General features: G+C 32.7%; 4 protein-coding genes across 8 annotated transcripts in view; 3 read left to right on the top strand and 1 right to left on the bottom strand.

Annotated features, from left to right (window-relative positions):
- Nucleotides 1–281: 281 nt before the first annotated feature.
- Nucleotides 282–1,048, top strand: LOC111003619 (cytochrome c oxidase assembly protein COX16 homolog, mitochondrial). The gene is made up of 2 exons (XM_022274232.2): nt 282–580; nt 784–1,048. Exons 1-2 carry the CDS (start codon nt 450–452, stop codon nt 962–964), a joined length of 312 nt encoding a protein of 103 aa, XP_022129924.2. The 5' UTR covers nt 282–449; the 3' UTR covers nt 965–1,048.
- Nucleotides 1,049–2,109: 1,061 nt separating this feature from the next.
- On the top strand, nt 2,110–4,289 carry LOC123689177 (polyubiquitin-like). Its single transcript, XM_045628192.1, is given in 3 exon segments — nt 2,110–2,265; nt 2,836–4,051; nt 4,054–4,289. Coding segments are annotated over 2 exon segments (1,281 nt in total). The 5' UTR covers nt 2,110–2,265; nt 2,836–2,841; the 3' UTR covers nt 4,125–4,289.
- A 1,854-nt stretch (nt 4,290–6,143) lies between these two features.
- Nucleotides 6,144–16,527, top strand: LOC111003508 (ADAM 17-like protease). Its single transcript, XM_022274041.2, has 17 exons — nt 6,144–6,400; nt 6,493–6,594; nt 6,914–7,153; nt 7,299–7,420; nt 7,742–7,874; nt 8,022–8,293; nt 8,711–8,770; nt 8,960–9,094; nt 9,256–9,394; nt 11,712–11,947; nt 12,683–12,821; nt 13,275–13,471; nt 14,371–14,482; nt 14,889–15,004; nt 15,407–15,562; nt 15,837–15,946; nt 16,408–16,527. Exons 2-17 carry the CDS (start codon nt 6,525–6,527, stop codon nt 16,466–16,468), a joined length of 2,298 nt encoding a protein of 765 aa, XP_022129733.1. The 5' UTR covers nt 6,144–6,400; nt 6,493–6,524; the 3' UTR covers nt 16,469–16,527.
- The window catches only part of LOC111002275 (dynein heavy chain, cytoplasmic), a 48,382-nt gene continuing 47,698 nt past the window's right edge, over nt 16,524–17,207 (bottom strand). For all 5 annotated transcript variants that reach the window (XM_045628437.1, XM_045628436.1, XM_045628439.1 and 2 more), the window contains one exon: nt 16,524–16,832. In XM_045628437.1, coding sequence (XP_045484393.1) covers nt 16,664–16,832 — 169 coding nt within the window. In that variant the 3' untranslated portion in view covers nt 16,524–16,663. The remainder of the gene's footprint in view (nt 16,833–17,207) is intronic.

Raw genomic sequence — 17,207 nt, 5'->3', positions numbered from 1 at the left:
CTATGATCATGACATAGACTGGGTATCCTACCTATTGCTTCAAGTGGAAGTGCTGTCATATCTGAAGGGGTCTATAATTTCTAAACACGGAAATTTACTTTTGTATCTTATTTTAAGATAAAAAATAGATACTATACGAGTATAATATCGATTTACTATTTGAAGGCAGTCACTCTATAAGAATTAAGACGTCCATTCTACTTAGTACTTACTTATTTCTGTGGTCATGGTCAACTGCTAACTGCTAGACGTCAATGTCAGTACGGGTAATATCGGCGATTTTAAAAATTAAAAAATTGAAATTTGATCAGAAATCAGAATTAATTAATGAGATATGAAAAATAATACATAACTTATATGTCTGTTATATATTTTTCCTAAAATGATGATATATTTACTTTAATACAAATCACACAGTTAAAGCTTTCAAGAAAATTGCAAGAATCAAAATGAACCATCTGAGTTCACTGTCTAAGACTATGAGAGAATACAGTCGAAAAAAATCTATTAAGTATGGGGTACCCTTCATTTTATTTATAGTAGGAGGCTCTTTTGGACTTAGAGAATGGACCCAACTTAGGTAACCAAGTTATATACCTTAACTTAAGATTCTAAGGATTTAAATATGATATTTAAATCCTTGCTTGCTGAGAAAAGAAAAGATTGTCATGCTCAAACAATTTTATTATAAACACTACAACTCTTCATATAATTTTTTAATAATTAATAGTTTACGTATTTTTTTGTACATGAAAGATAATATAAAAACTAACTTTATTTAAGGTACCAATTTTCACAAGTTAAAGGAGTGAGTAAAGAAGAAGCTGAAAAAATGGGTCTTCATAAGGCAAGGGAGGTTACGTTGGAAGATGCTTATGAAGAAATACAAAACCTAGACATTGATAATTGGGAAAATAAAAGAGGACCAAGGCCCTGGGAAACTAATGAAGAACAAAAAAAATAATGTCATATTTATAAATTAAATATTAAGATTGAAAAGATATAAACTATTAGATAATGTAGATTAAAGAGTTGTGATATTTTTTAATAATTTATTAAATTACATTCTCCTATTTTACCTTATATGTACACCATACTAATTAGAGGGCAATGGTAATTCAGATGGAAGTACTGGATTTTTAAATGTACTATAATCTATTAAGCCAAGGTTTATAAATAGATGTTATTATTATATAATCAATAAGCTTCTAAAAGTTTATTATTGATTGTAGAGATTATCAAAAAAAAATTATTTATATAGCTATCATGTCTGTCCAACAAATGAAAGTATGGAATTTATAAATGAAGTGATTAAGCCAAGATATACAAATATAAAAAAAAATATGTTATAATCAATAAATTTCTAAAAGTTTGTTATTGATTCAATGATAGAAGTAATAAACAATGTATATTAATAAACCAATGACATTTAAATATTACCTTTCTAGAAATTTCTAGAATTAGAATACATAAAATTTTTATTATGATTCATGAAACAAAATTTTTTCATTTAACGATGTTGCCAATTTTATATTTTTAATTAGCTAAATTTTCTTTCATTTTTCCAGTTTGCTTATGCTGAACGGGAAACAACCACAATTACCTAATTTAATATAATTTAATTGTATATGCTAAATAATAAAAAATAACGCTAGGGCGTGACGGCGTTGACTATAAAAGAAACATTAGTTTTAAAGAAATTGTGATCATCAAATTGTACATGATAAAGACTATGTAGTTTAATGAATCAAACATTGATTTTTGCATTTATAATGTTATAATAATTACTCTATATTATAAGTAAAGATTTGGTAGAACTTTATAATTAATTAGTCATGTGTTGAATAATCAAACTAATATTCCCTTATTTGCCAAAAGCATTGCCAAAAGTCTTAAGTATGGCAATAAAACTTGAGAACTACATACAAACCATTTTTGTATGAGTACGAGCTTCTATTGGCTATTACATAGTGATTAAAAAAAAATGCATCATGATTCAGCAATCAGCATTCAGCGCAGTCAGTGTTTATTATTGATTGATCCACGACCGTATGCTATCTCTTTCTTACATAGTGACGTACTGTAAGCTTTGTTCGTTTCGTCTATAAAAAGGTTGAATTGGGAAATCTCGTGTATTATCAAAGTGAATTTATTGAAGTACGGAAATCTAAGTTAGGCGAGAACGGTTTGTTCTTTCTAGAACAAGTGCATTGCGTTTAATTAGTTTTACAAATAAAATCCTCAAATTTCAGTGTTTCCTCAACAGTAAGTACCTAGATTTCAAAATTTGGCTTAAATATAATTTTAAATGTGTACTATTTGTTTGTTATTAAAATATGATTATTATATCTGTACAAATACAAAAAGCCAATGCTTTAATTATTTTTATATTTGAAATTAAAAATTAATGGTGAATGTAATGCGCACTTTGTTGCATCAGTCATTCCGCATTGGCCACCATTTTGCGAGCTAATTTCTTAGAAGCGTCGAGTTGCGACGTGATTCATCATTTTTGTGAAATCAAACTCGTACAAAGACATTAGTTAACTAATAACTTATTGAGGACTGTGCTTTTATTCAACAAGCAACAGCCATTGCTATTTCAAAGCTTGAAGGTCTTTGAAAAACAAAAATCTACATTTACAAGAATATCCTTTGTTTCCCTTAGTTCTTACGTTAGGGTAAGACAATCTTTTGAACTCGGTGTAAAATACAATATTTATTGCCGCATCGAATTGTATCGTGATGAATCAAACATTACAATATTATACAATGAAGGGTTTTTATGTAAACATAACACAATTGCAACACTACAACAAATATTCTTTGTTTCAGATCAAAATGCAGATATTTGTAAAAACCCTGACTGGCAAGACCATCACTTTAGAAGTAGAGCCATCAGACACAATTGAGAATGTAAAGGCAAAAATTCAAGACAAAGAAGGCATTCCTCCAGACCAACAAAGACTCATCTTTGCCGGTAAGCAGCTTGAAGACGGCCGTACCTTGTCTGATTACAATATTCAGAAGGAATCTACTCTGCATTTAGTTTTGCGATTGAGAGGTGGTATGCAGATTTTCGTAAAGACCCTGACCGGCAAGACTATCACTCTGGAGGTAGAGGCGTCAGACACCATTGAGAATGTAAAGGCAAAGATTCAGGACAAAGAAGGCATTCCTCCAGACCAACAAAGGCTCATCTTTGCCGGTAAGCAGCTTGAAGACGGCCGTACCTTGTCTGATTACAATATTCAGAAGGAATCTACTCTGCATTTAGTTTTGCGTCTAAGAGGTGGTATGCAGATATTTGTAAAGACCTTGACTGGCAAGACCATCACTCTGGAGGTAGAGGCGTCAGACACCATTGAGAATGTAAAGGCAAAGATTCAGGACAAAGAAGGCATTCCTCCAGACCAACAAAGACTCATCTTTGCCGGTAAGCAGCTTGAAGACGGCCGTACCTTGTCTGATTACAATATTCAGAAGGAATCTACTCTGCATTTAGTTTTGCGATTGAGAGGTGGTATGCAGATTTTCGTAAAGACCTTGACTGGCAAGACTATCACTCTGGAGGTAGAGGCGTCAGACACCATTGAGAATGTAAAGGCAAAGATTCAGGACAAGGAAGGCATTCCTCCAGACCAACAAAGACTCATCTTTGCCGGTAAGCAGCTTGAAGACGGCCGTACCTTGTCTGATTACAATATTCAGAAGGAATCTACTCTGCATTTAGTTTTGCGATTGAGAGGTGGTATGCAGATTTTCGTAAAGACCCTGACCGGCAAGACTATCACTCTGGAGGTAGAGGCGTCAGACACCATTGAGAATGTAAAGGCAAAGATTCAGGACAAAGAAGGCATTCCTCCAGACCAACAAAGACTCATCTTTGCCGGTAAGCAGCTTGAAGACGGCCGTACCTTGTCTGATTACAATATTCAGAAGGAATCTACTCTGCATTTAGTTTTGCGATTGAGAGGTGGTATGCAGATTTTCGTAAAGACCCTGACCGGCAAGACTATCACTCTGGAGGTAGAGGCGTCAGACACCATTGAGAATGTAAAGGCAAAGATTCAGGACAAAGAAGGCATTCCTCCAGACCAACAAAGGCTCATCTTTGCCGGTAAGCAGCTTGAAGACGGCCGTACCTTGTCTGATTACAATATTCAGAAGGAATCTACTCTGCATTTAGTTTTGCGTCTAAGAGGTGGTATGCAGATATTTGTAAAGACCTTGACTGGCAAGACCATCACTCTGGAGGTAGAGGCGTCAGACACCATTGAGAATGTAAAGGCGAAGATTCAGGATAAAGAAGGCATTCCTCCAGACCAACAAAGACTCATTTTTGCCGGCAAGCAGCTTGAAGATGGCCGCACCTTGTCTGATTATAATATTCAGAAGGAATCTACTCTGCATTTAGTATTACGTCTGAGAGGCGGAAGTTAATTCTAATGTTGTAAAGATATTTGGTATAAACTTAATAAAATAATATAATATCCTATTTTATTGTCTTTTATTATAAAATTAAGTTTGTCTTAGTTTATCTGTAATAAGTAGGTTAAAATACCATTCCCTTGTTTAAACCTATCTTAATAAGAGTTGTAATGCAACTAATTGATAGAATATATCAATTTTAAGTAATAAATATTATATATAAAATTTATATATGATATGTTTGAGATTTAAGTTATAATTCAGATACAAATTACAAGTAATTTACATTTTACGCAATAAAAAACGGATGTGGTTTAGAGTATAAAGTAGTAAAACTTATTTTATAGTCTGTGATTATAGATCACAAAAGTGTAGAATCCCCATGTCCATAGCAGTGTGACCAGATTTAGCAGAATTCTGCGATTTTAGCAGAATATGACCTCCAATTCACAGCGTAGCATATTATGTCGCAGATTGGAAAAATTTGGCAGTAATTAGCAGAATTTAGAAAAATATTAGCATTATGCAAACTTAATAAGTTAACTTTTATATATTTCCAAAAGAAACAATAAAGTCTACCAATTACAATTTATTAAACACTATATATATTCATTAAACTTTATTTTTATGCCCTATATTAAATTTTACCCATCCCAAATAAAATGAATGTAATATTTCGAGGGGAGTAGGTATTCCACAGCACAAAGATTCAGCCGATATGCTTGTTTTACTTCTAAGCTGTTATATAAAAACGACCTACTTGAAGAACACACATCCTTCGGACTTATTTACTTAATTTTTACCTTTAAAATATGATACCTATCTCGTAGTATAATGTCAGTAAACTATTTAAAATATTAGCTCAAGATGCCAGACAAAAGACAGAAATCTTAACATTCCAGCAACGTATTCAATCATTTTTGATCCAACTTTGTGTTCAACTAAAACAACGTTTACCCCTGAATGAAGAGTTTGAGCAATTGCTCAAGTTCTGTGTATCAAGACAGATGTAATTACAATGTCTTGATCCACAGAATGTTGTCTACAAGGATTTTTCAAGTCTTGCCGATTTGGTATCCCAATTTCCAAATTTGATCCATGAACCTGACGTACAAATTATTGACAGCGATAATACAGGGAGCTCTAATTGGATAAGGCAGTGAGTGAGCTGTTAGAATGAGGTGGAAGCTTTAACCCCACGCCTATGAATACTAAACGATTTTTGGGCCACATTGCAAAAATGACTCGAGCAGATGGAAATAAGAAGTATACACATTTGGTTGATTTCGCGAAGCCCATAATGATTTTGCCAATGTCCAATACAGCTTGTGAAAGAATATTTTCTCAGGTGAATAATGTAAAAACAGACCAAAGGAACAGATTTAAAAATGAATGTGTCTGCAATCCTACATGTAAAACAAGCTGTAAAAGATGCGTAAATTTTACGCCTACAAAAAATATGTTAAATATAGCCCAAAATTCAACTAGGTACACTTAATTAAGAGTCACGGAAAATTAAGAGTTTAAATTTTTCAATAAAAAAAATGATACCTACAAGTATTAAACCTTTTATTTTATAAAATAGCAGAATTTTAACAGTTTTTAAAAAAAGGTTAGCAGATTTTGGCAGATTTTAACCAAGTAGCTAGCATAATGACAAATTTAAATATGGTCACACTGGTCCATAGACGTAATAGTCAATTTTTCATTATATACTGAATGTGAAGACTAGAAAAAATTGACTACTTTCTTATTATATATTTAAATATTGTGTTTAATGTCAAATGTGTTTGTATCAGCTCACAGCTGGTAATTTTGTAAAACTTACATATTATTCACCAGTTAATATAAGTTACTTTGAATAAAATCAAAACCACTGTCATGAAATATATTAATTACACATCGTTTTAGTAGTGTTTAATAAAAAAAGTAAAAAATAAGTACATAGACATACATACATGTCCCCAATGTAAGTATTCTAAGTAAACAATTTTTTAAGATAAAATTAGATTAACATAAAGGTAAATATAATGTGTTTTTACAAAATATTTTAATTTTTAGGTAAAGTTTAAAGCTGAATTTCACTGTCAAACATGCCAGTCTCCATTCCTGTAATAAATAGAGCTATCTTTCTCATACTACCTCTATTTTATATTGGTGACTGTAAGTGGATATATATTTAATAATATTAATTATAATAATTTTACAGTGAGTTACAGAAATCTTTATACCTTATTGGTATAAGATTTCTTGCATTAAGTATTCTATTTTCATTTCTGCATTTAGGTCATTAAAGTTTGCCTTATTCTCCTAAGTGGTTAAGATCTTTCATTAAGGTATTATACATAATATAAAATATGATTGATAGAATTTAATATATTTCACTAAAATATCATTCTATTGTCATTTTAAATTATTTCAAGAAAATTATCAATGTATTATAATTGGGTGTTGTTTGTAATGATTGTATTAATTTTTTAAGGCTCAATTCATCATAATTTGCGGTACTTTGAAACTCTCCATGCATCCAATCTTAAACACCACATAGTGAAGAGGGGCACAAAACAATCGACACACCCCTTTAATACGATCAAGGAGCTAAATTTTCACACTTTGGGAAAAGATTTTAAACTAATCTTACATCCTCACAACAGTGTTCTTCACTCTAACTTCAGAGCATATGCTGTGGATGGTGATGGAAATAAAACTGCTGTTCACATTGGTATGGCAATCATTTTAAATGTTTCTTCTTTCATAGTCTGTTTAAAGAATGAAAACTTCTAAAGTGCAATTAAGAAACAGTATTTATACAAGCTAAATAAGTCTCTAGCTCTGTACATAAATTTATTTAAATAATTGGTTTCCAGACCGCAATAACTTCTACACAGGTAGGGTATTTGGTCAGACATCTTCAGAAGTTAAAATGCACATAGAAGATGGTGTTATTACAGGAATTATCCATACTCCTGATGAGACATACCACATTGAGGTAACTATACGTCTATAATAATATTTTTGACATCAAATTTAAATCCTCTCCTCCACCTAGATGTTACTTTGTTGCCATTATATTTCATTATTACTAGTGAATTTTGTGCTATATAACAATATAAAACATTTAAAGAAAAACACTTTTACGGATTATAGTCATGTTTTATTGTATTTAAACTTATATTTATTTAAACATGAAAGTGTTTTTCTTTTAATGTGTAAAAGTTATGTTAATAAAAGACAATACAATATAAAACATGAAAATTGCATTGTGTTGATATTTACTAAATATAATAAACATAGTTATTTCATTACACAGCCATCCTGGCGACACCTACCTCACTTGGATAAAAAAAGCATGATATCATATCGCTCCTCTGATATTCGCTTCAGTTGGGAAAGCACTGAGGGTAACAAGCCGCGTGTTTGTGGTTATGTAAAAGAGGGAAAAGGTAAATAATGGTAATAATAGTATAAAAAATAACTACAGTAGACACAAATTAGTTTCTTTTAGTTAAAGTTTTATTTTTATTAATTGCATCAGATGGTTACAGTTTCTTGTTTTGCAATGTAAATAATTTTATTTGATTATATTCCAGAATTAGAGGATGAAGGTGAAGACGAGAATGAAGACTTAGAAACAATACAAGAACAGTCGGAAAAAGATAAGTACTTAAGGACACAGAATAAAAACAAACAAGCAGACAGTAGTAATGTACAAACTGACGCAAAAAGTGGGAAGAGAGTGAAGAGGCAAAGTGACTATGAGTATACTCCAACTAAAACTCGGTGCCCATTACTCCTGGTAGCCGACTATAGATTCTTTCAGGAAATGGGTTCCAGTAATACTAAAACTACAATCAGTTACTTGGTAAGATATACATAATCTTATTATTTTCACATAACTTAATAATATATATGAATTACATGTCACATTGTTTGTTCATTATGAACTCCTAAACTACTTGACCAATTTCAACCAAATTTGCACACCAGTGCAGTGTGATCTCACTTAAAAGATAGGATCAGTTTACATATATATAATTCCACTGTATGTGTGTATGTCATTGAACTGCTTTTAAACGGCTAGACCAATTTAAATGATATTTTTGTATGCGTTTGGGTGGAGCTCTTGATGGTTTAGATTCACAAATCAGCCTTGCAGATGGGGTTGCAGCGGGTACTTTCATACTTTGTTCAATATCCTAATCGCTTGAAATGTCATGCAGGACGACGTCTGTCCTCTTGTAATAATATATGAGATACTACTTTTGTTCCTATTTTTCAGATAAGTCTTATAGACCGTGTACATAAGATTTACAATGACACCATTTGGCAGGATAGACAGGTTAGGTTATTTGATTGATTATTATTTAATACTATTAGTATGATTATTTTATGTTTCCATCATTTGATCAGTCTTCTTAGGAATTTTGTTTTTATGAATGTAATTATGATCTTTTTATATCGCTGGAAACCGAATTACGTTGCGTTACCTCACACATAATTATATGTTTAAAGTAAATAATAATTATAGGATATGGACGGATTTAAAGGTATGGGGTTTGTAATAAAGAAGATTTTGGTCCACTCGGAACCTACTCGAGTTCGAGGCGGAGAAGCTCATTATAATATGGTCAGAGAAAAGTGGGATGTGCGAAACTTACTTGAGGTAAGTCTTACCTATTATTTTTTCAAATATTTTTTAAATTGTAATATTTACTTTAATTTTAATAAGATAAAAATGTTAACTTTACTAAATGAGGCCATAAAGTCAATTTTATTTTAGTGAATTACATAGATTATATAAAAATCATTAAAATATAAATATAGGTATTTAGTCGCGAATACTCACACAAGGATTTCTGTCTGGCGCATCTGTTTACCGACTTGAAATTTGAGGGTGGTATTCTTGGTCTGGCTTATGTGGGTTCGCCGAGAAGAAACTCAGTCGGCGGTATTTGTACGCCAGGTATGACTGATTGAATTTAAGTAAATGATAACATTTTAATTATAGTTCTTTTTTTTCATTAGGGTTTCTTGAGAAATAAGTTTGAGATAAAAACACGATTTCCTATTTCGAAAAACTACATCAGTCTTATTACGCCGTTTTAACAGCTAATGCTCCATTCATTAATGCGAAAATACAACTTGAGAGAAAGAGACAAGAGTACTTTTGTTGTTATAGTACAATGGCACCGGTTAAAAGGCTTATTACACCACGCGATATTCAGACAGTCTTACTAAGATTCAGCCTAGTGTAATAAGAGTTAGCCAGTTAGCCTGTCTAATTAGACCGACCGAATGGGTTCGGCGGTGCTTACTGGCTTACTTGCTGAATATCGTGTAGTGTAATAAGACTTAACACGCTAAATCATTCAGTCAGCGCGCGGCAGTCGCAGAGCAAAGACGTTTGTACATGTTTGTTTTCTGTGGCCGCGTGCACCATGGCGTGTTCGCAAGAAAAAAAAGTACTTTGGAATGTTTTTTATTTTTTATAGATAAAGTTAGCCAACGCTCGACACACTGATACATTGGTAAAAACAAACATGAATCTTAAATTTAGAAAGAAGGTTCGGACAATCAATCGTATTATAGAATATCTTAGCTGCAAACGATGTGTCAATAAATTTAAATAAATTTTCTGCGATTCTCTAATGACAACATACTAAAGTGTGCCAGCCTGGTTCTTTTCTTGATTTGTACCGAGACATGCCATTTTTATTGCCATATTGAATGTATGGAGTATCTATTAAATTACATATAATAATATAAATTACTAATATAACATTTTAATAGTCATTCAAACTCGGCAGCTCCTACTCTAAGGTAGTTTCTTAAGTCACATGGCGACATCCGTCACCGACTACGTACGCTTTGCAAATGAGTAAAAATGAGTTAGCATGCGGTATTCAGTCTAGTGTAATAGCGAGCTTGCTAATTAGATTTTAAGACAGTCTTACTAAGTCAGTCTGAATATAGCATAGTGTAATAAGCCTCTAAGTTTGTACAGCAGGTATAACTGTACTGTAACTGTGCATAAAAGTACTCTTTATTCTCTTTCTCTCAAACTCTGTTTATGCTGTCAGAAAAAGAGACATAATTTTAGTTAAAGTGGAGCAAATAGTCTGATTTTGATCATTTCTGAGTTTATATGTTCTTAAATTATATAAGGACAGTTTGTTAAAAAAATACAAAAGGGATGCTGACTTGTAGAATTTTAAAGTAGCTTTTTATAGTTGTGTTACGTTATATTTTCGCTATTTTTTGTTTTATTTTATGTTAATGTTGATTTTTATTTTCAGCTCTTTTGGGTGTGAGATGTGAGTGTCTTTTTGTTGCTTTGTAATTGTTTATTTGTTGTATTTATGTACATATATTATTTTTAATTTCAATCGTGATATAAATAAATATATATAAACGGGTAGATAACCCGTCACCATATTTATACCACGATCATATTCATGTCAAATTGTAATAATTAACGTGTTTTATAATTTTATTTACTCGAATTAGGTATAATAATAAACATAGTAAAATATTTTTTTTAGAATATTTTATTATAATAAGTAATTTGACATTTTCTATTTTTTAATTTATTTATTTAATTTTTTTTTTTTTTTTTTTTTTTTTTTTATAGAACAGGGGGCAAACGGGCAGGAGGCTCACCTGATGTTAAGTGACACCGCCGCCCATGGACACCCTCAATGCCAGAGGGCTCGCGAGTGCGTTGCCGGCCTTTTAAGAATTGGTACGCTCTTTTCTTGAAGGACCCTAAGTCGAATTGGTTCGGAAATACTTCAGTTGGCAGCTGGTTCCACAGAGTGGTGGTGCGCGGCAAAAACTGCCTGGAAAAACGCGCAGTTGTGGAACGGCGGACGTCGAGGTGATACGGGTGGAATTTCGTATTCTGCCTCGACGTCCGATGATGAAACTCAGCTGCAGGTATTAATCCGAACAACTCCTCTGAACACTCTCCATGGTAAATGCGGTAGAAGATGCAGAGAGACCCCACATCTCTACGCAACGCCAAAGGATCAAGCCGCTTGGAGAGATTTTGGTCGTCAACGATTCGAACCGCTCTTCGTTGAATACGGTCAAGTGGAAGAAGCTGGTACTGGGGAGCACCCGCCCAAAGGTGGGAACAGTACTCCATGTGGGGCCGAATTTGCGCTTTATATAGTTAATTAATTTATTTTATTATGGTGATGTTCGTATCTCTTATAGTTCATTATATATATACTTTAAACACCCATACAGGTCATATATCTACCCATTTATTATTCTAGAATACTTCAAAAATGGTTATACATTATACTTAAACTCTGGCTTGAGTTCCTCTCGCAACCACTACGGCCAGCGCGTGATTACTCGTGAAGCTGATTTGGTGACTGCGCATGAGTTTGGACACAATTGGGGCTCCGAGCATGACCCTGACGTAGCTGAATGCTCTCCAGCTGCCAGTCACGGGGGCTCCTACCTTATGTATACGTACAGTGTCAGCGGGTACGACTTGAATAATAAGGTACCAAAATTATTTTATCCTTATCTTTGAACTCATATAGCCTTTTGTTTAAAAAAGAAAAAGGTTTCGACACAATTACATAAAACATCGTAACGGTTATAATACGAATTTATTTTAGAAGTTTACATAACTAAGTTTCGAGTTCTTTTAAGCAATCATAGATAAAGAGGCACGCGTGGAATTATATAGATAATATAATTTCATGGAATTATATAGAATTATAATGAAAATATTGTTATAAATCCGCGTTTGTATCCGTTAAATATTTATTTAAATTGAAACTGATGGGGTAGGTAAGTTTCAGAATGAAGACTTGGCGCGAACCGTACGTCAAAAATGGATTGGATTTTGCCATACGGGGTTCTAACGCTTGTTTTTAAATCACCCATAGAGTCAGTGTCCTAGCTAATTAATACCTGATTTAATTTTTTTATATATTTTGTTTCTAATGTAGAACTGTTGTAATCTTATTATGAGCAAAACCGTAAAAATATTTTATATTATTAATATATACAATTAAGAATTTTGTAAAACTTATCCCCCTATTCTAATTGCACTTAAAATGACTCAAGTGTTTTTTTTTTTATCACGAAGTAAACTTGACAGACAAAGCAAATGGCAATTTTAATTTAAAAAAATAGATTTGCGGGAAAGAAGATTTAGGAATTTTTAATTGATTATAAAACATTGAAAATATCTCTCATAATTTTTTTCATTTAATATTGAATATTTCAGAGATTTTCCCCGTGCAGCCTTCGTTCGATCCGCAAAGTTCTGCAAGCAAAGTCAGGACGATGCTTCTCTGAGCCCGAGGAGAGTTTCTGTGGAAATCTTCGGGTTGAGGGCGGAGAGGAATGTGATGCTGGATTACTTGGTAGCTACAGTGTTTCTTTATATATAACAGACGGCAAACGCTCGTCTGATGATAAGCAATAACGCCGCTCATGGACACACACATTGACAGAAGGCTCGCAAGAGCGTTTCCGGCCTTTATTAAGAATTGGTACGGTCTTTTCTTGAACCTAAGTCGAATTGGCTCGGAAATACTTTAGTAGCCAGCTGGATACTATATATATCAATTATTACCGAAATATTTATTTTGTACCTACCCACCTTGCCTGCTCCACGCCCTTGACTTGCGAAGTAGTTGTAAATGTAAATTTAGAATTAATTTTACTTCTTTTCTGACGTTCATAAGTTGTCGTTATGTTTATAAATATAAGGTATCACTTCGTAGTGATTTTGACTTACAAAAAGTTTTCTATATTTTTCACTTTTTCATTTTGTAGTAAAGTACTAAAAGTCTAAAATTCATGTGACTTTAAAGGTACGGAGGACAACGACATGTGTTGCGACAAGAACTGCAAATTGCGAAGAGGCCAAGGCGCCGTGTGCAGCGACAAGAACTCGCCTTGTTGTGCTGGATGTGTTTTCGCTCCACCTGGCGTTGTCTGTCGCGAAGCAGCACATTCTGCTTGTGAAGGAGAGGCGACCTGTAATGGCGCATCTGCTGATTGTCCTAAGGTAGGTCGAATTGCTAATTATGAATTGGTGATGTTTAATTGTAAAAGACTAGTGATGCAGGAATGTCCCAATAGACCTTCACAAATTTATAAATAATGCGAAATAACTATTGTATGAATACTGTAATCGAATTTAAAAATGAAAACTTATAAAAATCTAGAAATAATAACAATACATACAATTCATAATTGTAAAACTAGCCGATTTCAAAGCCAGAGACTGTACACTATCTAGTTCCCCAAAGACGCTAACTTTTTATTAAATTAAAAATGTTTGACTATTTTCATACACTAAGCATTTCAATATTGTAAAGAACAAGGGCGGATCTACTAAATGGCTTTTTGACAAAGGGCCTCAAATACCCACTGAAAACAATAGACGATATTTTGAATTAAAAAAATATATCTAAATTAAAAAAAAAGCAATCATAAGATTGGTATCCCTCAGATAAATCAACCCATGTGCGATGGGTGTCTAACAGAATTCCCCATCGCTTGATATCGGTCGGTGTATTTTTTCGTGTATGCTTCTATTACGGGGGACTTCCCTGTAAAAGGCCAGAGCCCCACATATTAGCGATCCACCCACGGTACAAAAATTAAAATTATTTATTTGATGATGATGATGAATCACACATGTCTGAGGACGAAAATTCACTTCACGCGTCTTAATTTATACAAAGTCAGACAATTAGAAGTCTTTTAATTACTGACAGCGACCTTTGATAAAATTAAATGCCCTGTTTGCAAAACAGTTACTACAAACACGATCACTTTAATCAAAAATGGGCAAACTCCTTAAGTTGCTTCCAACAGTGACAAAAAGGTTATCTATTCCAAGTTAGAGATAACAGTTACAGCTGAAAGCATTTAGAATGTAACCTGGTTAATAATATGCAGGCTCCGGCTATAGCGGACGAGCACGAGTGCCTTGAACGCGGAAGATGTCGTAATGGGAGTTGCGTACCCTATTGCGAGACGCAGGGCATGCACAGTTGTATGTGCGATATAGGTGAGGCCATTATTTACTAGTTTTACAATATTCTAAGATGTTTATTAAGTGTTAAACATGACATGTTTAATACTGAGAAACAATTACAGAAAATGAATAATAATATGCAACCTGATATAGGAAATAGTGCCATTGAATTATTATTTATTTTAAAACATTTGCTAACGGACATTACAATAAAAACTTACAAGAATAATCATACAAAAATAATAATAATATTGAATTGTACACTTTGACCGGAAAATGCAGCTTTATACTTAAATTATTCTATCAGAATTCTCAAATTAAAAATATGTGAAATTTTTGGAGAGAAGAGTCTTTGAAAGAATCCACGAATTATTCTATTTTTTTTATATTTGTGGTATTCGAATTAATGGATATTTTATTTGTATAAATGGTATTTCAGTTGCTGATGCATGCAAGCGTTGTTGCCGCAAGAGTTTGAACAAGACGTGTTTTCCCGTCGCACACAATGATATTCTGCCAGATGGGACACCATGTATTCAAGGATTTTGTAATAAAGTGAGTCAATCAATATCTCAACCAGTGTTTCCCAATTAATTTTAATATCACTTTTTCATTATTTGTTTAAAATTATGTAAATATACTTACTATTTTTTACTAACAATTTTCTAGCTAAAACCTATAATTTATGTTTCTTAAGTAAACAATTCAATTATTTATATAAAAAATATGTATGTTGAATCTAGGGCTCATGCCATGTATATAAAAGGCTGGGAAACAATATATGAAAAATAAATAATAAAAATAATATAATATAAAAATATATTCATATATTTAATAATATATGAAAGGAATCTATATTTTTTTTAATAGTATGACTCAGAATAGTACCAATAATGGTATTAATTAAAGGCTTGGCAATTAAGATAAAAACAGACATTTTATAATATGTAATTCCAGGGCGTTTGTGAGAAGACGATCCAAGATGTCGTAGAGCGATTCTGGGACATAATTGAAGACATAAATATCAACAATGTTCTGGGTTTCCTGCGGGATAATATTGTTGGAGTTGTAGTATTGGGCACCGCCTTTATCTGGATACCCGCAAGTTGTGTTGTAAGTAATTAAATTTAGAACATAAAAAAATAAATAGTGTTTTTATTCTATAAATGGGTTTGTTGTAAAATTTTAACACAAGAAATCTTATATACACCAATAATCTACCAAGCTCTACAAATTGTACCTGCAATTTCAACCTCTTCATTGCAAATTTGTCAAAAAAAAAAAACATGTCCAGAATGATGTCTCAATTTCTTTTATATTGTGTCCCAGAAATATTATGTAAATAGCTGATTATTATGTAATAAATCGATCCCTTTTAATTCTGCAGATAAGTTATGTGGATCGTCGAAGACAGCGCATGCAGCAGAAATACCTTGCATGGGAGAGACAACATGATCTCGTACATCCGTCATCACCGCGGAAGATACTTTACACTAGGTAACTTATTAACTTGTATTGAAACACATCTTTCATCTGATTTTATTCCTCAGTAGTGATTTATCTGTACTAAACGTTCTTAGTTGTGTACCAATTATTTTTTTATGTATGGTTGGAAAAACAAAATAATTAGATGAACTAAAAAAACGTGTAGCCAGTTCTGTAATAGACAAAATGTCTGATCTACTTGTCTATCTATGAATGTAAGGGCTCAGGCTCCTCTTGTCAGTTTTAAAAACTAAGCAAAGCTCTCAAAAAGTAAATATACGTATGTATAAATTTTTGTAGGAATCCTCAAAAATGCATTTCATGTGACATTGTGTGGGTAATATGTGTAAAAAATGTAAATAATTACTGTTGACGTAATCACCAAATAAGAAAATCAAAGACCCCTTTTCCCCCTACTTTAACGATCGAAATATTCCTACTAACTATTAAAACTGATTGTTATGTAATTTCAGGTTGCCAAAGCTGAAACCTCCAGGAATTAAATCAGTTATTCAAGGCTCAAGTCAACTGTAGTTTCCAGTCTTAACATTTAATAATAAGGATTTATCTTAGAAATAAATAATACAAATTAATATTGAATATTTTATTTCATTTTTATATACTCTACTGAATAGAGCATTAGCCACAAACAATGATTAGTGCATTAAGCAGATAAAGGGATATAAATATTTCAAAAAGAATGACTTATTAATAATAATAGCAAAATGTTTAGTTGAGTGCGGTAGACGTAAGTAGTGCGACTCCTCGTTCGTAGAAGGCGTGGGGCTCTTGTCCCGGTGCGATCGGTAGACGCACCGTGAATAGTAGCTCCGATCGAGCGCTGTTTAAGTACACTGGTAGCATCAGTGTTTGACCGCAGCTTGCAGGTTCTGGGCCGCTATAAATAAAAATTTGAATTAGAATGAAGTATTCTACCTGGTAAAAGAGTAAATATTCATCTTCCAAAACACCTGGGGAAGATTGTACGAGCCAAGGCGGTACATTTTGCACTGCGGCTTTCTTAGTTGTATAACCGTGGCAGATACATTTAGATGCAGATATCCTCTTCAATATTGCATTTATTGGTTTCATAGCAATTAAAATATCTTTATTTCACTTATATATGTTGTACGCGAGTTGTTAATATAGAGTAAAAATAAAATCCTCCTAGTTCCTAATGACCGAGGAACAGTACAGGCATTTTTATAAATCTAAAGTATATCGAAACCTTCCTGATTTTATTAATTACACTATATTTTAAAAATATCAAATT

The sequence above is a fragment of the Pieris rapae genome, chromosome 5 (assembly GCF_905147795.1).
Source record: "Pieris rapae chromosome 5, ilPieRapa1.1, whole genome shotgun sequence".
NCBI classification, from domain to species: Eukaryota; Metazoa; Arthropoda; class Insecta; order Lepidoptera; family Pieridae; genus Pieris; species Pieris rapae.
This window is presented reverse-complemented; position numbering and strand designations above follow the sequence as displayed.